The sequence below is a fragment of the Homalodisca vitripennis genome, chromosome 2 (assembly GCF_021130785.1).
Source record: "Homalodisca vitripennis isolate AUS2020 chromosome 2, UT_GWSS_2.1, whole genome shotgun sequence".
Lineage (NCBI taxonomy): Eukaryota > Metazoa > Arthropoda > Insecta > Hemiptera > Cicadellidae > Homalodisca > Homalodisca vitripennis.
This window is the reverse complement of record NC_060208.1, coordinates 68,309,740-68,335,429: the sequence shown is the minus strand read 5'-3', so window position 1 is coordinate 68,335,429 and position 25,690 is coordinate 68,309,740. Positions and strand designations below refer to the sequence as shown.

General features: G+C 33.6%; 1 protein-coding gene across 7 annotated transcripts in view; it reads left to right on the top strand.

Annotated features, from left to right (window-relative positions):
• Positions 1-25,690, top strand: part of LOC124354102 — a 78,907-nt gene that overhangs the window by 41,438 nt on the left and 11,779 nt on the right. For all 7 annotated transcript variants that reach the window (XM_046804314.1, XM_046804310.1, XM_046804312.1 and 4 more), the window contains 4 exons: positions 7,209-7,480; positions 8,396-8,578; positions 17,642-17,726; positions 21,732-21,782. In XM_046804314.1, the coding sequence (XP_046660270.1) occupies positions 7,232-7,480; positions 8,396-8,578; positions 17,642-17,726; positions 21,732-21,782 (568 nt within the window). In that variant the 5' untranslated portion in view covers positions 7,209-7,231. The remainder of the gene's footprint in view (positions 1-7,208; positions 7,481-8,395; positions 8,579-17,641; positions 17,727-21,731; positions 21,783-25,690) is intronic.

Here is a 25,690-nt window from a genome sequence, read left to right as displayed (position 1 = left end):
ATTTTACCAGGATCAATATTTCCTTGTTATTTCCGATAAGCATTTCACATGAAAATATTCAATCATATTGCCCAGTCCTATCTTTACTGCCGTGTCATAAACTCTTTCACTTATCGGGCCCCACTTAGTTTTCACTTATCAGAGTCACTTTCGCTTTCACTTATCGGGTTCACTTGTAAATTAAACTTTACGATACGGACTCTTCTGAACAAATACTTTTACAAGGGGCCGAGTAATTCCAGCTTGATTACATCCGGACCTTTTTACAATTTACACAGGACGCTCTCTCAACAATATTCCTATCTCCTGCCCTCATTGTTCTTGAACCTTTCATAACAGCAATATCTTGCAATATCTTGTTTTCAATATAGCTGTTTTGGGATAATGTTCCTGTAGCTATTGTACAAAAATAAATAAATAAATAAATAACCATAATTATTTTATAACCCCTTCCGGTTACTAGCACTGGCCCTTATATTTAACTTCGAAGGGACCTCGACATTTTTCTAAAATTCTAACGGTGTCGCTTTCAGAAGCATTTCCGCCCATAAAATTTTATTTCAAATATAATTCCTTTTTGAGCAACAGATCCACATGCGCTAGCTCCATTTTTATTTTAAAATAATTTTCTTAAAATAAATCAAATATTCCAAACTCACAATATTATTCTAAGTCCTAAGTCTTACTCACTACACAAAATTATGCAGGTTTATACACAATGTTCAAGTTCATACAAGTCTTATACAAGTTACACACACTTTCATGAATTATACAAGTTTATACCAGTTTACAAGTTCTTTCCTGTAAATAACCTGTTGTACAAGTTTATGCTCAAAAAGAAATAGCAGATTCGCGCAAATTATGTACCGTTATTATAGCACATATTATTTTAAATTTATATGGAGCAAATACTTTATAAATTAAACAACTTTTCGGAAATACTTGCTTTATTCCGAAATTTAAGTTCACCCAAAAGTTTACAAAGTTTACAAACTTTTGATTCAATTTTTCTTCAAAATTCACTCAATCGAACAAATCTAATTAAGAAGTCTGATTAAAAGGTATTAAATTAAATTAAACTAAAATGTATACTTCTCCAAAAATGGTTTAAATTAACAAAACAAAATAAAAGTTCTCTTCTCAAAATACTCAAAATTTAATATAACACAAAACTTGATATTTACTTTATGACCAAAATTTAATTCACAATACTTCAAAAAAAATTGAATTAAAATTTTTCAGACGGGAAACTTTAGAAATTTTAATTTACAGTAATTATTAAATAAAAGATATTAAACTATACGCTGGTACGGGACTTACTACTTTGAAGATTACGGAGGCAAGATCGCAAAATAAAACGCACTAAAAATTTAAATACTTGAAATTGAATTTACCCGCGATAAATAATTACTCTAAATCCCAACTATTGGGTTAGAGAAAGAAAGAAAACTTCAGCTTCGACCGGTACACCTTCTCGTCGTGGCTTCAAGACTTGACTGACTTACTTCTGTCCCTCTCCCAGGCTTGCCGGGTCGGAACTTAGACCGATCAGCTGATTACCGGTTCAACTAAACAAACAATGTCCACGCACCGCGTCTAGTTAACAGGAGCCTACTTCCTACCCGCGATTCAGCATAAAGAATTAGAACTATGGTACAAAAAAGATGAAAACCAAACTGTAGTCACTAAGCCCAGTGGTTTAGCCATCTCAATATTGTTCTGGCCATGTTCAGTAACAAATTAGTAAATCAGGGGACATTGCGTGAAAGCATTATGGTTGAGTCGTCTGTCAATCTTATTTTTTATTCTATCTGTGTTTTGATGGAAGATTGTAAGCCCATTTCTGTCTGTCTGTTTTAAATTTTGTGAACAGCCTCTCGAGTACTATGCAAGTTCAGAGGTTTCACAACCTGTCTCAATAAACCCTTTGTTCCAAAGGATTTGTAAATATAAGTCAAAGGTTACAGAGAAAACATGACAATTTTTCTGATGTCCCTAAAAAGAAAAGAATAATTAGCTTATATATAGGTATGCATCCTTAATCATGTAACATTGATGAAAGCACTGGAGATGATTTCAAACCTGAAATCATATAATTTTTTTAACATGACGAAAGCCGGAGTCGACACTGTGGACAAAATGTGTGCTAACTTGTAGTGTTGCTCGTAAATGCAACCGTGTGTTTTTTTATTGTATTTTTTTAGAGTCCTTGACATTGCTGGATGGAATTAATTCATTTGTTATGTATACAACAAACAGTACAGACAATGCTATGAAAAGGTTGAATTTGTTCGGAATGTTGTTACTTCCTTGACAAATTTACAAAATCAGATGAAGGGCCATCACAAAAAACCTACCAAGGGAAATAAGACCAAAGCAGCTAAAGTGGCTAAGATGGAACCAGGCCCACCCTCTTGCTGCCAATGTCCGAGCATGTGGAAGATGTACATTATTTCCAAGAAAATCAGACAACAAAAACTAAATTTTTTTTTTATGTGTTTATAATCAGTTTATGTGCTTGAACCACATGGAAAATAATTTGTGAAAAATGTTAGGAGATCAAAAACCAGCAGAGCTCTTCACAAGCGGGGAAGATGTAGCTATAATAATTAACTCAGAATAAAATTATTCCTCGTGTGAAAATTTCCTATTTTGCATTTAAAAAGAAAAAATAGGTAATTTTCACGGTACTAAAACTATTGGTAAATCGAAAAATAACATTGCAATAGGGTGTGGTGCTAGCAACATTCCAGATCTGTATTAATGTGACTTTTAGACACGTACAGGGTGAGGCAGTGAAACGGCACGATTTCGATAGTGGTTGTAGGGCGCGGAGGGGGGTTGCGAGAGTGGGGGAAGTGACCTTGGGCGTCTAGAGTGGTGGAAGTTTCAGTAGCCATGGAGCGTTGGTCGAGTGCGCAACGTGCATATGCCGTAAAGGCATATTACAAAAACGCGGATAGTGTGGTTGGTGCTCAACGCGCCTTTCGTCGTGAATTCAACCTGCCGCCACGGGCTCCCGTGCCATCAAGGAAAGCCATTCTCCTTTGGGTTAAAACCTTTGAAGATACTGCTAGCACAACAAAGAAAAGAGGCGGCAGCACAAAAACAATCCGGACACCCGAGAACATTAATCGTGTGCGCGAAGCGTTGGGACGAAGTCCGCGAAAATCCGCGAGACGGCACAGCGCCGAACTTGGTCTCAGCAATCGATCAGTAAGACGGATTTTGAAGAGTGACCTTCACTATCATCCATACAAAATTCAGGTAGTGCAAGCCCTTAAACCAATTGACTACAATAACCGTATACGCTTTTGCCAGTCAATGCTTAACGTTATTGAACGAAATGAAGAAAGAGTGCATAACTTATGGATGAGTGATGAAGCCCACTTTCATCTTAGTGGGTACGTAAATAAGCAAAACTTCAGATATTGGTCCTCAGATAACCCGCAAGAACTTCATGAAAAACCTCTCCATTCTGAAAAAGTAACAGTCTGGTGCGCAATGTCATCTCGTGGAATCGTGGGGCCCTATTTTTTTGAAGATGAAGATGGCAAACACAGTGACGGTAAACTCTGGACGTTATGCTGACATGTTGACCATTTTTGGTCTGCCTGGAATTGATCGACATGATCCAGATGCTGAAACACTCTTCCAGCAAGATGGTGCAACAAGCCATACTGCTAATGTCTCAATGGAATTGCTCAGACTTGCATTTCCACGACGTCTAATCAGCAGGAATGACGATTTCCCCTGGCCTGCCCGTTCACCAGATCTGACGGCACCAGACTTTTTTCTTTGGGGCTACCTCAAGTGCAAAGTCTTCCAGGAAAATCCACCAAGAACAAAAGAAGACCTGAAGGAGCGAATTCGACAGGAAATTAACAACATTCCAGTACAGATGCTACGAAACGTCATGGGACAATTTCATCTCAGGCTTAGACAATGTGTGCAAAACCAAGGACGACACCTCACTGACACCATATTTAAAAAATGATTGTTTTTAAGTTAAATCTTTAATTTCCACTCTTGTACTTGAGATCCATGTTCAACCATTATGATTTTACTTGTAAATAAATCTTTGGTGGTTTTACAAAATCGTGCCGTTTCACTGCCTCACCCTGTATGTGTTGTAGGGATATACAAATAAATTATTTCAATTTTGGTCCGTTAAAATGTAATAATTTTAAATCATCTCACTGTTTATGATAATTAAAACGTCTTATGTCTCTGGTTTTTGCCTTGTACATGTTTTAGATTATCATTTATATTTTTATTATATATGTTGTTTTTATACTTTATATAAACTATATGTGTACTGATAATTATGTAAAGATGCTTTTGATATGAAAAGTAACAAATAAACCCAGAAACTCAGTACTGAAGAACCAAACCGAATGTAATGAAAGTCTTACCAGCCAGTACAACAAAGGAACCTCAGTACATGTTGAAATGTAAAATGATTTACTCTGTTTATTTAAAACATTTTATTTATGATTTTCTTGTTAACTGCCATCATGGTTACCCAAAAGACAAATGTAAAAATGCTTGTTTTATGGTTAGCCAAAACTCAACGGAGTCACATATAAAAATAATAAAATAAGTTTTATGCAAAATTTCATAATTAGGTAAGTTTGTTCCAAGATATAATTTGGACAGACTGGCGGATGGATATAAATGAATTTTCCAGCCCCTCAAGTCAATCAATCAATAATATCTTTATTCAAGACATACATAAAATGTACATGAATGCGTCATTCTTAATAAATAAATTAAAGGTGATGTTATATTAGTTGCACATATATACAATCCTTTTAATGTGGATTATTTTCAAAATTTTAACATAGTTGAAAATAGGTTTAAAATTATTTAAATCGTTTTTATTACCAAATCATAATTAATTCCACTAGACTTCAAAAATCAAAATCAAAATACATGGCTCTGGGAGTAAAACTCTTCAAAGTTATAACATGATAAAACAATTAAAAACTGTTTTAATTTATTTTTGAATTTAACACTACTGTTTTCATTCCTGATGCTACCTGGCAGGTTCACCATAAACTTAATTCCCATATAAGTTGGGCTTTGCTTAAATTTTTCCTTATTATGTTGTTTGATTAAAGTTTTTTTTTGTTTCTAGTATTATAATCATGAACATGTAGTTGTGGTAATTTAGTCTCATTATACTTTACATATAATACTGTTCTATATATATATATATATATATATATATATATATATATATATATATATATATATATATATAAAGAGAGAGAGAGGGGGGGGGAGAGGGAGGGGGAGGGGGAGAGAGGGGGAGGGAGGGGAGAGAGAGAGAGAGAGGGGGAGAGAGGGAGAGAGAGAGAGAGAGAGATGAGATGGTTGGCCGAAGCCCAGCGGTCCCTCCTCCACCCCTGGTTTAAGTCGGAGACTTATTCACCAGGCCGCTTTCCTGAGTTCCTCTTGAGCCTTCCTCTTGATTACTCTTGGTCAAATCTAGGAAGGCGCCAACAATGTTGTATCCCTCATCTAAGTTCTCTAAAATGTGTTCAATATAATTTATTAATGCTGTTAATGTGGATCTATTTTTCCTGTATCCATGTTGATCAATGTCAAGTAATTTATTGTTTTCAGAATAGTCAACTAATTAAATCAGCACACACTTTTCAAATATTTTAGATAAGGATGGTTGAATAGCCAATGGTCTGTAGTTAAGAGGATCAGTACAATCCCCTTTTTATTTACTGGTATTACTTTTGAAACTTTTAATTGAGAAGGATATATTCCAGTTATGAGTGATGCATTAATTACGTGTAAAAGAGGTTTAATTAGTGGTAATTTCGCTTCCTTAACAATTTTCATGGGTATGTCATCATACCCTGCTGACCACTTAGGTTTTATTGAATCAATTATCTTATGTAGAGTCTTATCATCAATTGTGTTACAAATAAATCTGAATTCTGTTACTTGCTGTAATCAAATCCTCTGTTTGAACATCATTTTTACTTAGATTAGGGATAACATAAGTATCAACCATTTCAAAAAAATTTTTATTAAAAATATTTGCAACTTTGTATGGATCCTCTATAAGAATACCATCCTTTTTAATTACATAACAATTTTTTGAGATATTTCTTATGTGCTTTCATAGTTTTTTTAAGATTTATATTACTCTTATCTTTCCTATACTGCTGATGCATGTCAATAAGCTTATCATGCTCATTAACAATTTCATCATCTACCCACTCTTTATTTTGGTTTCCTTTTGTAATTTTAATCAGAGGAAAATGAAATCAAAATAATACTTGAGCAAGTTGTAAAAATAAAGAAACTTATCTTCAACAGAACTTTGGTAAAGTTTGGTCCAGTCTTGCCTCTCCAAGTCGTCCTTAAACAAGTCAATTTTATCTTTTCCATACTTTCTATCCATTACTGTTTTTTTTTTTTTTTTTTTTTTTTTTTTTTTTTTTTTTTTTTTTTATGACCTCTTTTATTATATTAATGTTTACTATTTTTAAAAAAGTTGTGCATCATCTCCTCATCTCCCCTCGAAATGTGCACAATGCTAAATACATCTAATACCAAAAAATAAAAAAATCTGACAGTAGGTGATATAAAAATCTGGTGTTATTTATTAGTATTTAGTATTATTATTTATTATAATCTAGGTTAATTTATTAACTATTTAATTGCATAGTTACAAAATAACCATCAAGCTCACCAAATAACAATAAAATCACATAGTAAGAGTATTCAATTAATCCTCAGTAAGTAACAACATTCAGACACAACATATTTGTAAATTGTTGATTTATTCACCTTTTTCCCAGTTAAGCACAATGGCAACCTTCAGTTTTATTTTAGACTGACCGGTTTAAACCATTTTCTAGAAGCTTCATAGTCTTTCCTATAGGATTAAAAATCCAATATTTTTTAGTTTGACTACTAGGTAACATGGTAATGCCTAAAGATTTAGCACCTAAACCAGCCATAGTGGCAAACTGGCACTCTCCTTGTTCATACAAAAAAGTCAACAACCTGTAAAATTTAACCAAAGCCATTAAAAATTACTTTAGTTGTCAAAATGCCAAAATATACTTAAATATCTAGTTTCATAAACTGTATGTCTTATCCTAGTGGCAATTGGTTGTTACATGTATATAAAATGGTTTATTTAAGGTGTCAAAGTAATCTAATGTGTAATTTTTCAGAAAGTCATCATTAGATTTTGATAATGGAAGACTTTTTGAAAACGCTTGATAAAGGAATTATATTTGGACACGTCAAGGGGAGTGATTTCCAGACTCTTGAGACTGAGAGACTAAAGCAAGAGGAAAAACTCAAAGAAGAATTTAAAAAAATAGAAAAATTAAGGAAAGTAGAATTGGAAGAAAAGGAGTTACAAGAACTTGAAGATCACTTGTTGGCTTTAGAAGAACAGAAGTTTGACCTTGAATTCAAACGCAATCATTGCCTAATACAGGTAATATATAATAAGATTATATTTTCAGATGTAGATGTTTAAATTTTTATTTTATTTTTCAGAACCATCTTTAATACATTTAATTTAAATAATTTTCTAAATATAAAATTTAACAAAGAATAGTGCCAGCAATAAGGAAACTTAATTTAATTAACTAATTACAGTAAATACTTTGTAGTATATGTCAAAATAAACATGTTTTTTCTTTCCTGTGAATAATTTTAAATGTGTGCACTTACATTTAAATCAGTGACATTATCTTCATTCATCATAAACTGTTTGTATGTATTCAATAAACAAACAGCCACTACACAAACAACAAACTACAGCTGACATGATTTAGTGAGAAATGGCATTTAGGTTTGTTGGCACTGTTAGAACCTTTGGACAAACACCAAGTGCATTCTGTTGTAGATTGTAGAAACTATATTGGATATGAATGTTGCGTTTAGCTCCAGTTCACATTCCGCTTAGTGCAATGTCTGAAATCTGACACTGCTTCAAACTTGACTCCTGGAATCTGGAGTCATGTCCGTCTGAAGAGATCCAAAAGTTAGTGACAAAGAAGCTCAAAACGAACTCTTCAACATCAGACTCACATAGAGTACAAAATCAAGTATAATCTAGGTGAAGAGGTGTTCAGATTGTCTAATCAGGTGCACAGTTGAATGTATTGAATACTTCTGTCACATAGGTGTCTTAGCACTGTTTTAGCACTTGGACATAGGATATTTAACAGCAAATAAACATAAATTATAAAAATGGCATTCCAGGAACATCCAGTGCTCTTGAGATACTTTTGTTCAACACTTGAGAGCATCACTATTATGTTTTATATGAATTATTTAAATTTCATATAAAAATACATTTTAATCAGGGCAGTGAATATCTTTGTAATGTAGTTTTTGTCTCTAGAATACCTCGCATAAGTCTGTCGGCCGAGGAGGTATGATGAGACAGCTGATAAAAGAAAAGGAATTGATTGGCAATACGATAAAAGGACGTGGTCGTTACTCTAAAAGTCAATGCCAACAGATGGCTCAGAATCCAATATTCAAGAAAGAAGAAATGGTCAGAAACTTCATCCGTCAGGGACCTGTAAGTAATATTGATTATTGGTTAAGATTTAATATATTTTTATATTACATGAGATCAGGTATCATCTATATGAAATGTACAACTAAAATTTTGTTTATCAACTAAAAATACTGATGCGAACATTGTACATATATGACAAATAAATTTATCTCCCATCATGAAGGCAATTCCTGTTCTCCAAGTTAATGGACAGCAGCTTGGTTGATCGAGTTTATTGCTGTAACCCTCTGAAAAAATATGAGAGGACACTTGTTAGTAATATGTGTATTGTTATAGAGACCACTCCACAATGATAACTTCGGTCAAATTGTTTGTTTCTGTTTCAACTTCTATATATTGCATTGGCTAACATCTGATAATGGGGGCAGCATACTTTTTCATAATCTTTTAGATTATAATGGACATTACATAAAAAATACAAATAAAAAGAGACAAAGAAAATAGGTATAATTGGTTAATGGATATGTAGTACATTCATCATTTGTCTTCTAGTTACACAATTTCTCAATTGGACACAGTAACCTGTGTATTTTTGACCTTTTGTGGTAGGGTATTATGAAATTTTTCTCACAAATTTTTGTGAAGGCTTAACTGTATCATCTCCCCGATAAAGGCAGAAATTCATAAGTGTGTAACTGATGAATTATGGTTATCTATCAAGAACAGGTACTTATTATTTAAAAGATTGTTGGTGATGAATTGTAAATAAACCATAAAAGTTAATACACCTGATGAGACAATGAGAATGTCTCTTTACCTAGATTACACTATATTTTTATATAATGTAGTCTAGGTAACCCTGATGTTGAAACTATGTAAAGAGTTTGTTTTGAGCTCTTTATTACCTACTTGTTTATCTCTTCAGACATGATTGTAGATGTCAAGTCTGTGACAGTGTCAAATTGCAAATGCTGCACCAAGAGGAAGACGGATTGGAGTTAAACTCAACATTCACAGCATTATTTTGACCTAGATAAACAATATTTAGGCTCTACTGATATGCAAATACCATTTTATATCACACTGACTACAACCATGAATTCTCCCCACAATCATCAGATCGCTACAAAAAAGAAAAAGTAATATTTTATACATTATGCCAACCAGAAATATTAACACATTCGAGTCTATGCTCGAGCCAGACTCGAGCGCCATTGTTTAATCACCCGGCCGGCGCTCGAGCTCGAGCGTGACTCGAGCACAGCTTTGCCGATTGATAGACGGAGTTGCCCGAGTGATATTCGAGTGCCGTCTGTTGCATTAGAAAGCCAGCTTTGTTGGTTAGTTTAGAAAAATTCCGCTAGGCGCTACTACGTCATACCCGCTTGAGGCTTTTGTTTAGCGACTGACGTGGCCTGGCGCGTCGTCAGTCTGTCTACGACAACAATCATGGAGAGGCGCGCATTTCAAAAAAACAATGGAAGAGGGCAGTATATTAGCTGAATTAGAGTTAGATACGGGCTCTGATATTGTTGATGACACCGATGATGATCCGGATTTCAGCAGGTTCTACTGCATGGACTGTAATGTGGCACTCTGTGTACCTGACTGTTTCGAAGAGTATCACACTAAAAAGGATTTTGTGTGATTTTTTTTTAGCATTTGAAATTTTTTTGGCAATTAAAATTATGTTTAAATATGTATATAGTAAATGCCTTTAAACAAAATGAAATTACTTGTTTTATTTATTCAAAAGTTAGTTTTCAAGTAACACAAGACATGCGGGAGTTTTTATTTTTCTTCAAAAAAGGTAAGTTTTGAAATTTAAAAAAAAATTAATTCGATTTTATAGGAATAAAGTTTTACATATCAATTTAAAGAGGAAAGATAGAACTTTCAAGAAAATATAATATCATAGACATAATATTAAACAGTTTTCTAAAAAACAAGTTTGAAAACCCATTAATTTATGCAGACCAGGCTATAAAAACAGCAAATAGCGAGCCAGACTCCAATGTGTTAACCCTTACCGAGCCAATGACGTTACTAGACGTCATGCCTAAACTAGCGCTTAAAGCCAACGACGTCCACTGACGCAAAATCAATTTTTTATTTTAATATTATTTAAAAGCATTTCTGGGTAACAAACTTAGTAAAAACTGTTAAACAAGGTTTATCTAAACAAGAGACAACCGTTCGTGTCTATTTTGAAGGTCACGGCTCTTGTTCGATCGACAAAATAGCGGGCGCGGCCGGACGTTCATAGTCTCCCGCAGAGCCAACTACATCTACTGACGCGCGCTCAGTCAGCCTGTAGTTTTCCATGAGGTTAGATGTTTATTCGCCCTTCCATTTCCGATCCGCGTATTTATCTTTTCAATTTTGATGTTAATCAATATTTTTGATCAATGTGCAGTGTAGTTTATGTATTATTATCGTGATGTAGGGCTTTAATGTCAAGTTTATTTTTTAGTTCATTGCTTTTATTTAATTTGTATCAAATCAAATCAAAGAGAACTTTATTCATATACATCAAGTACAGAATATGTGTCAATATGTATGTAAAAATTTTATCTAGTTTAAAACATGGATAAAGATAAAAATGTCATGTCCAGTTTAAAAATTCCTCGATGGAGTAAAACGTCCTGTCAGCAAGCCATGCACTGAGATTCCTCTTCAACGCTGACTCTCTTGTTATGCTCTTGAGGTGTCTTGGTAGGAGATTGTAAAATTTTGCACCTGTTTAAGATGGCTTCTTGGTAGTCATGGTGAGTCGATGAGGTTGTAAGACGAAGTCTGTCACATTGCGGGTTCCATATGAATGAATTTCGCCCAGTCTATTGTAATCAGTGTTAAATACATGTAGAATGGTTTGTTGTATGTAAAGAGCCACCTCTGTCTGAATTCCAAGGTCTTTGAAAGCACTTCTGCATGAGTCAAGATGATTTAGACCTGCCAATATTCTTACCGCTTTCTTTTGAAGTTTTAGAACTTTAGTCATATTTCCTATACTTGACCCTCCCCATATTATCAAACCATACCTCACAACAGACTCAAATAGGGCAAAATATGTGACCCTGGCCGTTGACAGATCTGCAACAGACCTTATTCTTTTTACAACATACAGGGCAGTACTCAGTTTCCTGCACACCATGTCCACATGAGGGGTCCAGGACAGATGTTGGTCAATGATCACTCCCAGGTATTTGGTCTCGTCCTCTACTTCCACCATTGGCAACCCCTCGGTTAAGTTTGCAGCTCTTGTAAACAGGATTTGTTTAGTTTTGCTGTCATTTAGTGCAAGATCGTTCTCCTGACAATATTGTTTTGCCATATTGAAAGCAATGAAGGCCTGACAATCTAAATCATTAGGGCCTTTTTCAGCAAGTATAAGAGCTGTGTCATCAGCGTACATTGTGGTGTGGGCTTGCTCCTTTAGGTAATCTGGGAGGTCATTTGTTACCAATACATACAAGGCTGGACACAGTACTGAGCCTTGAGGGACCCCTCTTGTTATATTGAGGGGTTTTGACCTAGCATGGTAAACTGTGTTATTAGCTGTATATTTCAGCTCTACTAGTTGAGTCCTGTTCTTCAAATAACTATTGAACCTGTTTATTGCATTGCCTTGGATTCCTAAAGTCATCAGCTTAGTAAGAAGTAAATTATGTCCCAGTGTGTCGAAAGCTTTACTTAGATCCAAGAAAATAGCAGATGCTATTTTTCCAGTTTCAATTTGGTCAATTACATTCTCGAAGAAGTCAGTGATAGCTGTGGTTGTAGATTTAGAGGATAAAAATCCGTGCTGATGTTTACTGAGCAAATTATTGTCCATGAGGTGGGTTATTAATCTTGTTAAAGAAATTTTTTCAAATATCTTGGAGATGGTTGATACAAGAGATATTGGTCTAAAGTGGCCAGCTTCTGTGCTTTGTGGTTGTTTCTTAATAGGGATTATTTTGGCAATCTTGAGGTCAGCTGGAAAAATACCCTGAGCTAAGGACTTGTTCATAATATCAGAGGCAGTGTAATTTCATCAACACAGTGCTTAAGTAAGATAGATGAGACATCATCTATGCCTGCTGATGGCTTTGATTTCATTGCCATGATGGTTTTCTTAACTTCTGCCTGTGTAGTGCTATGAATAACAAATTCAGGTGCATTGGTAGTGCATTGAGGCTTCCTTGAGATATCTGAAGTTTGACCTGCTTCTTTTAGTGTTATCTCAGCTATAGTTGTAAAATAAATATTTAGGTGCTCAGCTATTTCGAATGGATTGTTTAATTTGTTGCCATTGACTGTCAATTCAAGTGGAGTTTCCTGTTTCTTCTTATGGCGTTCATTATTAATTGTGTCCCAGACTGCTTTTGACCTGTTTTCTGAGTTGCTTATGCGGTCTACTATTGCTTGCCTTTTTAGATATTTCAGTCTCATATCATAGACTTTTTTCTTTTCTGCTGTTTGGGTTTTAGCAGCTACGCAACCTGTGGTTTCTTCTCTATTTAAGGCTTCTAAAAACTCGGTCTTCAGTCTTTGAGCTTCTGGATCATTAAAGTGACAAGCTCTTGCATTACGCTTTGCTTTGGTTTTTTTATAAAGACATGTTAGGTTCATTGCAAAGTTAAGTATTTGGCTAAAATTTCTAAAAGCAGTGTCCACAGCTGGTGCATTAAGCACTAATTCCCAGTTAAGTCCCTTTAAGTAGTCACTCAGTTATTAAGATGTCTTCTAATTGAATAAGTTGTGGGAACAGGTGATTTCTTCAGATTCGTTGAACACAGCTGTGCGTTGTGATCCGAAAGCCCTGTGGTCAAGACATCTACTGTGACTTCTGGTAAAGGGATGTTGGAGCAGACACAGTCAATTGATGTTGATGTAGTGCTGGTTACTCTGGTAGGTGGCAGTGATAATCTCCTAACACCATATTGTGCAAGAGCGTCATTAAGTTTCAAACAGAGACTGTCTTGAACTAGGTTGTCCACGTTTATGTCGCCAATTATAATGCTTTGTTGAAAGGGGATTGTGTTCAAGATCTCTGTTAAGTGATCGATTGCCTCATCCAAGTTCCCAGATGGTGGTCTATAAACACCCAACACATAGATGCTCTTTTGGCCTTCTTTGATTTTGATAAGTTGGGTCTCACATATCATCTCTAGTGCTGGGATTGTATCAATCCTGTCCACTTTATTTCCCAGATTTAAGTGTTTATATATGGCTACACCTCCTTTTTGATGATGAATCCTAGAGAAACTTCCTACCAGTTCATAGTTAGGAATGTTGGTATTTTCAAGAGCATCATGTTTTAGTCCGTGCTCCGTTAGCACAACAATACTAGGGAGAATTCGTCTAACAAGTGGTTTAGTCTGTTCACTTTATTTGAGATGGAGTTGATGTTCTGATGTAATATAGTCAGTTTACTTGTGTCATTAAATTTCTCCCCTGTGTTTCTATGCAGTACATATATAAATTTTTACTATATTCTTTATATTTTCTCTAAATACAAATTACTATATGCTTGTTTTTTGTAAAATATAAGAATAATTGTGTTCAACTATTGTTAATTTTATATATGAACACATAGAATGTCAAAATTAAATTTTTTCAGTGAAATTATGATTTTACCATTTTTTGGCTGTAAATTAACAATAAAGAGTGAAAAAAAATATTTTGTCATTTTTTTACCTCTTATGTTATAAGAATTATTGTATGTATGTGGGATTTTTTTTATTTTTAAGGTGTATGGCTCTTAGGAGTAGTTTTGGTTATTTATTTGTGGCTCGCTAAGGGTTAAATATGTCACAACCTGTTTAGTGCTGCTACCTAGGAGACATTACAAATAAATAGTAAAAGTTTCATGGTGAGACTGTCTCATCACTGTTGATTGTAGCATCATTAATACTTGTGGTTCACTCTCATCATAGCATGTTAGTAGGTTAAAGAGAAACCGTGGCCTTAATAATTTAAATTAAACAAAAATCTAAAAACAAAAGAGCAATATTTTTTTTATTTTAAGAAAGTGTTATAAGTATACTACCAATAATTGTAACTAGGCACACTGAAAGAGAAATACGTATTTTATTCATGGGCTGTTTCTTTTTATATTATTACTACAAGTCTATGGTATTTTAGTTCAATTAAATATGTTGTAAAATTGTCATCTCCAAAGTTTATTTAATACCTAACTTCAAATTTAAAAGAAACAAAACCGATATATAAGATTTACTCAAAATTGTTTTGTTCATTTTAGAAATGCAAAGTTTATATAGATTAACACCTTCACTGCGACATAAGTCATGTACTGACTTTAGGATAGTGGGAATAGTAGTGGTGTGTATGTCTGCTGCAGTCAATGTGTTAAAAAATATATTTATATGCATTTGTATATAAACAATGTAAAAATGTAACACAAATAATTTCATCTCCCTATTCTGTATAATACCTAACTCACAATCTATCAAAACACAAATTCAATACATGTATTTTATTCTACAGGTTTTGCTAATTTCTTAAATATACTGTATATATGGCTTTTTTATTTATTTATATTTTAATAAGGGATGAGTCCAAATCTATCTACAAAGTCCTAAAAGGACCTTTACACCTCCAGTTCTGGTCCTACCAAAAGGCTTTCAGAGACTACCTGCTGTTCCATTCTCGGAAAGAAATTTTTTATGGCTTGGCACCCAGCATACTGTAGTTTTTCTTTGTCAGTTCTATTTTTGGATTCCTGCATTCCCATATTATCTCATTGTCAGGGTAATGCATACTAACATCTGAAGACTCTAGCCATTTAGATGCTGTATTTTCTACTTTTGGCTACCACACAAAAGCTGCATATGTGACCATTGGTTTTATTATGGCTCCATAGATCTAATATATCATCTTGAGTTTTAGTCCCCATTTATATCCAAAAAGTCTTTTACAAGCACCAACAGCTTTTATTGCTTTGGATATTTTCAATGTGAGGATTCAATGTGAGCTTATTGTTTAGAACAACTCCTATATACTTAGCCACATTGGAATACACTATTATAGCATCTTCCAGAAAAGGTTTAGCTAGGTCAAAGTACATGTTTTCATGGGTTTCCCAGACCCTCTCCATGACATCAGTGGTTTATAATGTTAAGGGCTTCTTGAGTGAGTGCTCCAAAGCACCTTTATTTCTTCTCTTGACCATAACCTCTAGGTCACCAGCAGAATATTGTAGTTTTATTTACGTAATAAAATACATGTAAACATATTATTTGTAAATTGATAAAAAATACTTAAGATCCGGTTTATAATTTTTTAGGTGTTTTCCTTTATTGTCATACTAACAAGGTAGGAATATGACACTAAGGCTTTGCTGAGGTTGCATGCAAAATTTCAACGTTACAGCTTATTTCATTCTCTTTTGGACAGATAGACAGTCAGATAATCATACAAAAAATAAATTTTTACATACCCAGGTATACAAAATAAAAATTATATCAGCATACTGATTGATAGGCTTTAATGACACTCAGCCAAATTTCATGGTTGGACATGCACCATCGTAAAATTCATCCTTGTCTATGTAGAAATGAAATTTCATGCAAAATTTAAACATTACAGATGACATGTTTTTCTTGAGATATCTTGCCACATGATACATTCACATTTTTGTCCCTTAAGTTAGCTTTTATAACAGAGTGTTTAAATAATAAAGTCCAGTCATCTTAAAAGGGATTATCAATGCAACAGTGTGCTGAAATCAAATTATGTTGCCTACTTTTAACATTGACTTTCAACCTTGTTTTTTTTTTCCTTTTTACTGTATGAATAAAAGTCACATGTTGAAACCACATGTATGAAGGTATGCACTATCATAGAACTCATTGTTGCCTTTATTGAAATGAAGCTTTATGCAAAATTTCTAGTCTATTGAACAGTTTGTTTTCAAGGGCAGATAGACAGACAAATAGACGAACATTTTTCAAATTCCTCAAAGGACAGTCTTCGCTGACACTCAGTCAATTAATTATATAATGTTAATAAGTTGTATAAAAATTATTCAACAAATAATAACAATACTAGCTCAGAATAAATCCTTCGGTATTTATTTTTGAACAGAACGAGAAAATAAATTTTCTGAAATGGGTACACCAATAATAGCTTTATATTCATCAGCCACCACCACAGCACCCTTAATGAAAATAAAAGGAAACTACAATATTTTTTAACTTTGTAACTATATTAGTTTTATCATAAGTGGATAATATTTACTCCTTCAAAAGGTATATAATACCTATGATTACTAGTTTGAGGGTTAAAAATAGATGAGGGAATCAGAAACACCAGTGGCTGGCAGGGTTAGATCATCATCATCATCAGAATGGAATTATGGAAGTTTTGTTTTACAACTTTTGAATGAGCCACATTTATTTTATTTTTCTAAAATGCATGTTAAGTTTATGAATTGTTATTTATTTATTAAATCCATTGAGATGCCTTTGGTTTTCTGGAAATCAATTTATGTCCCAGGATACTTTTTTTTTTTATTATAGTTTATTTATACTTTGAGTAAATGATAATAACACTCAAACTCCATGTAAAGATACGTGATAAAGATATATACACGTACTGTAGAATAACATAACATGGACACCTAGGGCTGAAAGTGTTATATTGCAATACTAGACTAGTTAACGATAATGTTACTTAGCCATAATAGACTAACCAAATTACACAATGTTAAAGGGCAATATTGGACTAGATAAAGTACACAATGTTAATAATAATCCCAGCCCTGCATGAAGATTCTTGGTAATTATATTTACACTCCTTGTAGTGTTTTATTGTACGCCTGGGGCTAAAAGTGTTAATGATCTAACATTTAAAACTGTATTGTGTATGCCATAAATATATCTTTTATTCCTTTTTCAACTGCGAATAGTATTCCTAAAAATACAGAAGTTGTAGATAAAAATATGTTCATAAGTACATAAAAAATTGTTTAAAGTTGGATTTACAGGTCTAAATTAATTTTCATATCCATTAATTGTCGCTCCGTAGAAGAATAATATCAAATTTAATGTAGCTCCTAAAGGGTTAAAAAATTGTCATATGACATCTATATTCATTTTGTGGTTTTTTTATGCACAGTTTAGAGGAGAGGCCTTGCAGAGTAACAACTACCAGATGCAGGTCTGGCAGGAAAAGCCTTTCACACAAGTTTCTTCCTCTTCGTGTAAGTTGCTTAATAATAGCTTCTTTTGTAAACATACTTATGTTTTAAGATAATGGGAAACGCCAGTGCAGCAGAAAAGACAGTTGAGGGTGTGGTCTAAAGTCAACCAGAGATATATCCCACCAAACAAAAAACAAAGAGCCAGGGACATTCTTAATCTTTAAATTTATATAATTAAATAAATATGAGAGCTGCTCTTAATCAGATGCTATACCAGGTGTCTTAAAAGATCCAACAACCCCCCCCCCCCATCCCACTTAACTTATTAACAGAGATGAAGTGATTTACTTTGTAGGTTTTATAGGTAGGTTAAAATTTTAAAGTAGAAACCCCTAGCAAACAATCTCATTTTAAAGGTAATAAAAAAAGAAGAAGAATGGCACAAACTAGAAGTCTCTAATGTTGCTAATCAAATTCAGTAGCTAATTAAAGTTAGATTTGTTTAATAAAATCCCATCACTTGTCGATTCATTTTGTAATGAAAAATGGTAAAAGTCTTGAAATCTCTCCTAACTTTCATTCAGTTGAGATGCTCAAAATGGCTACCATGTACTACTCCTTGACAAAAATAAAGCTGGATTCAAAACTCACATTTTGTAAGATTTCACTTGTGATGACGTGGCAGGCTCATAATAGTAATAATAGTATTTCATTATTTTCCAGCTAGCAGAAAATTACTTAAGGATATCCTGTGTTTACAGTATGTTTACGTTTACTAAAACACGTCTATAAAGACTGTGAAAATAAGCTAAATTTAACCAAATATATTAACAAATTTTAATAAATATTTTAAAACATGAACATATAACCTTTTTACCAATCATTAAAAGGAATTGACTTTAAATAAATATTTGTATTTATTTCTGTCAACAATGACAAGTTACTTCCAAAAAAGACTATAATACATATCAAAGTAATTATATTATACCATAGCATATTCATGGAAATTATAATAATGGAAATTTAATAACACTTAAACTTAAGAGAATTAAAAAGATTCAAATATGTAAGAAATTCTTGGATACATTATGTAATGAAATTTAAACTGGCACAATGAGAGCATTTTTGCCAGATGTGAAGCAATATGGAAACAAGGAAAATGGATTCTTCCTCTATTGGCCTGATCCCAGCCGTCTTCTCTTCTGGTCTCAGGTTTAAATTGCTTTAGTTTTTTATTCCTTCAACCTTATCAGTCATTGTAGAGCACAGATACTTAGTAACTATCTTACCTTTTTAACCGCCGTGCCCGAGATATGCTGTGCAACTGCAGTTATTTTGAACAACCGTCACTCCCAAGTATACTCGTTTTCATATTATCGGCCGTTTTATGTTTGCTGTATTACCTGTTATATTATGTTACTCTGTGTTCTATTATGTTTGAGATGTCTAGAAGATAAGTATCCAGTTAGTAGTGCAATCTTGTGGACATTACTCAAACTTCAATATCCATAAAAAAACTCTCTTCAATATCTTGGTTGAGGCCAGCTTTATATCGTACACGAGGTCGGGAATATTTTACGAGGTATTTTCCGATGTTTGTTCATAGATAGTTGTGTGAGAGTGGTAATATGTTGTAATTATTTGATAAATTGATATGATTTGAGATGTTTCTAAACATTGTTAATATTTACTCTATTTATTAAACTTTAAATAACCTGTTTGAGAAAAAATACTCTGTGCTGGGGGGTCTTAGTATGTAACTAAGTCCGGTAGCGAGGCGGTTAAAGGGTTGAATGTTATGGAACACTTTAGTTTATATTAATAGGCAGTAATATACATTATGATATTATTTTAAGATTGTTCAAGTACATACAAGGCCTGGTTAGAAAATACTAAAAGCAACAAAGTAGTGTGATATTTGTATTAATTCATGAAATTTGCCACAAAAGCCCATTCTTTATTGAAAGTAGTATAGATAAATGTTTATAAGATACTCAAGTTTTTGAGGGGTTAAAAGAGGTGTGAAAAGACATTGAAATTGGCTCACATCTAGGATAACTCTCAACGTCAATAAAATAAGAAAACATTGAAAAGTTTGGAGATTTAATCCTAAAAGACCATCAGTCAGGTATTTGTACAGTTGCTGAGATTGTAAGAAAAAGTTCAGCTGTTGTGTAATAAATAAAATCATAGTTTTTTTATGAAAGCAGAAAAATTGGTGTTGGTTTACTATCTGTTGAATGAAATTAGCTATCCACGAGTCTGAAATATATCAAGAATTTAATTGTGTAAACAATGTTTCAATGCTGGTGAGAGCCAGAAAACCCATACATTTGTTAGTTAAATCGTAGTTCCTTCATTAGGGCAATGAAGGATTAGTTTTGATACAGTTAACCCTAGAACTGGTAATCGCCGCATATGCGGCTCATTTGGTCTCCCAGAATTGGCATCGCCCCATATGCGGTCCATTTGCACTGTTTTGTTTTCATGACTCGTGAACGTGTAATTATTATCCAATCACGTTTTATCTCACACCAATGTAAAGAAGAAGAATCAATATACATATTGATACCGGTTTTGTCAGTCTTTGCTTTTATGTTGCATTCTCTTTGTTCATTGCAAAATGTCATTCCGCTTCCGCAGATTGACGTTAGATGAACTTTCTGCGATGTTTCCGCAAATCTCCAGATCCCTGATACACGAAACAATCACAGAAACTCTTGGATATCGGAAATTGTCTGTGAGATGGGTCCCAAAACAGCTGACAGAACAGCACAAGTTGAATCGAGTGCAGAGCTACAAAGAGTTTTTGTAACGCTACGAACTTGAAGGCGATGATTTTCTCTACTCTATTCTTACTGGAGACGAATCTTTCGTTACCCACTACACTATGAAACTAAGAGGCAGTCTAAACAGTTTTCACCTCATTATAAATTTCAACCGGAGCTTTTCCCTTCACAACGAGGTAGCGAATGACGGCGCGAATTTCGCACTTGGCGGGAGATACGATGGAAATTTTTCACAAGATAGGGTACTGCGTCAAGGATTTTCAACACACTAACCTCGAATTGGTCTTATTTTGAAGGGGAGGAGTCAAGCTACACAGCAGTGTTGCTAACATGTCGAAAAAGTATTCCCTACAGCTGTGAGAGTACCAGTACACGTACTTTCTGGACGTGCCTCGTAGAATAAAATACGGTACGGATATTTTTATAAACTACTATAAGTATAATTTTTTGCATTTAAAATGTAACAAACTATAATGTCCGAAATAAGTATAAAATTTAGAGCAAAATATATATCTCAGATTTCTTACTTGATACACAGGAACTTTGCTAGGCAATGGAATATTTTGGTAAAAAAGTTCAAACAAACTTTTTTGAAAGTAAAACAAAATGTTTGTGTTTTTTTTATTTATCTTATTTCTTTAGGCATATTTAGATTCTGTAGTCTTTTCTGAAAAAATCATGTATAATATGTTACATTTGGAGTAAGTTAATTGGCATAAATACTTGTCTAAAACCCCATTACATATTGATCTAAAATACTGTGGCATTTCAGGAACAACCATTGCCAGTTCTAGGGTTAAAACCGTGAAATAAAAAGCGACTAAGGCAATGAACATGCTTCAAACACTGCTTAGACAATTAGAAAACTCATCAGGAACAGTGTAAGGATCATAGAGAGAATATATTAAAGGGAGTGTTAAAGTTGTGAAGAAGTAAAAATAAAGCATGTAATAGCCTTTATCCGGTTATTTTTAGCCAGACCTTGTATGATTGGATATTGTACTATGTTTGAGCCCATTATCTGGTAAGTAGATTTTTTTTAAACAGGCTGTACTTTCGCTAAAAATGTTTTATGGTGCTTTTGAACACCACATTTTGTTTTTTAAATTGAGTTACAAAAGAATCGTAATCAACATTGAGTTAATACTTGGTTTGAAGGTTTATTGTAATGTTACTGGTTTGCTGTAAGTTAAAACAACCTAATAGAAATTCTTTCTTTTGTATTCAGAGTAATAAACAAAATAAAATGGTACGAGTTAATGGTTTACTTTTTCAGCCACAGATTCTTCTGAGCAGTTTGAAGATGCCCAGAACAGCTTAAGTTCAGGTCAGTATTCTTCACAACCTTTTAGTTTGAAAAAGTTAAAAACTAGAACCATAATAAATTATGAGTTTGTACTTGGTTTGAAAGTTTATTTTAATATTAGTAAAGGTTTGCTGTTTCTTAAAACATCCTAATATAAATTCTTCTCTTTGTATCCAGAGTAATAAACAAATTGACAGCTGACAATCACTTAAAATGCCCACAAACAATGGAACCAAAAGATCCAAAAGAAATTAATATTTAACAAACACTAATGAAATAGAGTTAATTCAAATTAGAAAGGGGATTTCTACTGTAAATCATAAATATTCTGAGATATTAAACAAAATAATTTTTTTTATAAATAAAAGTAATTCATCAGAAATTAGTTTTAGCAATATAAACCTGCTTTAGGTAAAATGAATCAAGAATCAAGAATCTGTTTATTGTCGTCCCACAATATTTACAATGCATTGACAAAGTCATTTTGTTATACATTTACACAGTATAACAAGATAGTATAAAATAAAATACATACTAGACACTTATGGTTAAAAGTACAAGTCAAAAGGAAATAAAATCTAAAAGGCTAAATGTCGTCTATACTACACAGAAGCATTTCATCTATACTATAAAAGGCTTTTTTCTTTTAACCACTTAATTACAAAACATTTTTAAAGTTTTTACAGGTAACATCCTTAGCAGACATAGGCAGCTTGTTAAACAGTTTGATACCAATATAAGAGTATGCGTGCTGAGTTTTTGTTAGTCTAGCGTGCTTTAGGTCAATAAGGTCTCGTTGTCTAGTGCAGTAGTCATGCTTAGAGCGTCTAAGTTTAAATAAATCTAGATTTTCCTTAACATACATTAAGCTTTGCAAGATATAAATGGAAGGAACAGTGAGTATACTAATGCTTTATAAATAGTGGCTTACAAGAGTCAGTGACATTAAAATTAAACATTATGCGCAAAGCTTTCTTTTGGCATGAGAAGACCTCCTTAGACCCCACCTGAATTTCCCCAAAGAAAAGTTCCATACAAAAGATGTGAGTGGAATAATGCAAAGTATGCTTTCATTAATAGACTACAGCTTGTACAGGTTTTAAGTTTTTTTAGTAAAAATATAACTCTAGACAACCGAGCACAAAGAGCATCTGTGTGATGTTTCCAGGTAAGCTTAGAGTCTAAGTTAATTCCAAGTAGCTTAACTGACTTAGTTACAGAACTGGTGCTTAGGCTAAAGATGATGTTTTCTGTCTTATCTTCATTCACACATAGGCCATTGGCAGAAACCAGAGGTTGGACCTTTCTTCTCATATATGTGATCATGGCTGCATTGATTTCAGGATTTAAGTTAGAGCACATTAACGTAGTGTCATCAGCATAAAGTACACATTTATTAGGAACAAAATTTGGAAAATCGTTAATAAAGACAGTGAATAAGAAGGGACCCAGGACAGAGCCCTGGGGAACCCGCTTACCACCTGCTTAAGATCCGACCTCTGTTCGCCTATTTTAACAAACTGGTATCGCTGTGATATATAAGAAGTTATAAGTGATAATTCGTTACCTTCAACTCCATAGTACTTTAGTTTCTTAATAAGTTCTTGGTGAGGCACAGTATCAAAAGCCTTGCTTAAGTCCAATAGCAAAGTGTTAACTTCTTCTTTATTTTCAAAAACTATTAATAATATATGAGACAACGCTCTCAACAGCCTTAATAGTAGATAAGCTTTGCCTAAAACCAAACTGTGCAGATAAAAGCAGGTGGTTTAAATTCAAAAATAATACTCAATTTGACACTTAATAATATATTTCAACCCAACTTAGATAAGACAGGTACCAAGCAATAGGTCTGTAGTTATTTACATTATTTTTATCACCTTTCTTATAAATAGGGACAGTGACTGTTACTTTTAGGCACTGTGGGAAGAGTCCAGCGTTGAACATCCAGTTTACAAGAAAAGTAAAAGGATACAAAATTTCACAAATTATTTTTTTAATTACAAAATTGGAGAGTCCAAAGACATCCTCAGCTCTTGAGTTACTAAGCCTAGTGGTTGTCTTAAGAATATCAAGTAGGATTTACAGTGTGCCATTTTAAAGATGGTGCCTTAGGTCCATTTATGCCAGACGACTCTATCATATCACTGGAACTAGCTGTATTTAAGCCTAAATTAACATTTGTACTATTTACATGACTAGAAATATTTTACAAAATAGTTGTTAAATTCATTAACAGAGATAGGAGGTAGCGTTTGAGAGCATTTTTTTTGAAGCACGCCCTGTTTCTGTATTAATTACTCTCCAAGACTGCTTTGCATAGGTTTATGCGACTGTATATGAATTCATCATTGGCGTTCTTTTTTGCTAAGATTATCTGGTTCCGATATAACTTCTTAATTCTCCTATGGTTTTCTAATAGGTCAGGATTAATTTTACATTTTTCATAACTTACATCAAGTAGTATCTTAATTTTAGCTAACAGAGGTGTATACCAACATTTGGGCTTTAGTACCTTAATTGCCAAGATTATTTCCTAACTTAGTCTTCAAAGGACAGCAGTCATTAAAGTTGTGAGACACAACTTCCATAAAGTTGTTAAAAGCTACATCAAGATCATCTCCAGCAATTGCCTCTGTCCAGTCAGTGTTGCTTAGTCTATATTTTAATTCATTAATACTAACATCATTTAATACTCTGTGAGTATAGTTTGATTTTACAGACATATTAGCAGGCGAGGAAGAGAGACATCAGCATTCGTGCAGACTAATTTAAATGTTAAAAGCAGACCCAGGTGGTCAGAAATATGAGCCTGTACTGTTTTACAACTATACATTGAGGGGTGAAGGTTTGAGACAAAATTATCTAAGCATGAATTTCCTCTAGTAGGTAAATGGTTTGAGGCAAAAAACAGTCGTAGGACTTGAGGGTGTTGATAAATTTAGTTTTTGAAGAGCTGCATCTATTGAGATCAACATTTAGGTCTCCCGCAATAACAATCTTAAAATTTCGATACTTAGCATTGTTGTTAACAAAATCAAGAAGCTGAGACAACTTATATACAAAACCATCTAAAGATGAATCAGGGGTACGATATACAGCTATGACTAAACAATTTTATAGTACCAAAGGCTATCATTACAGATTCAAACAGTTTAGGTTCACAAAATAGAGTCAATATTTACAACCGAAAAAGGGTGTGGAAAGGCTTCCTTTACAAAAATTGCAGCTCACACCGTATGAAGATGTCCTGCAGAAGCTATCAGCCAAGATGAAATTATCTTGGTAACATATAGATTAATCTCGTCTTTGGTACACCAATGTTCATTCACACAAGTATGTCGCAAATGGTACTGCTGTTAAATATGTTAAGTAAGTTCAATTTATTCCTTATAGACTGGATATTAATGTGGGCTAAGTGAAGTATAGTTTTCACAAGGTCCATTAGGCCCAAGTTGGGAAGCACTTAAAATAGGCTTTTGGCAATATAACTTGCACTGACGATAATAGTCCTATGTACCCGGTTCCTTTGCAGTCCCGGGTTCCAAAAAAGACATACCAGGAGCACTCTTACTAGAATATCTAAAGCGTGACACATAAATACCTGCAGGCCAGACATCCTGGTTGAACACATTCTCCCAAAGTGGCAGAGGGACTCCAATTTTAAAGGAGCTGTAGCCTGGAAACCTATTTTTTAGTTTAATTACTTCATAACTACCAATGACAGTATCGTTTAGGTACTGTTTCAGATCTTCACATTGAACATTTTCACCAAAATCTAGACGCAAAAAATGTGTCTGTATTTCTCCACAGCCTCAGTCTTTCATTATTAACAGAAGCCCTACCTGTCAAAAACATGGGCTTTTTATTTTTATTTGTCATCGTATTAGGTAAACTATGTTGAGTTTTCGTATTAGGCCTAGGCCTAT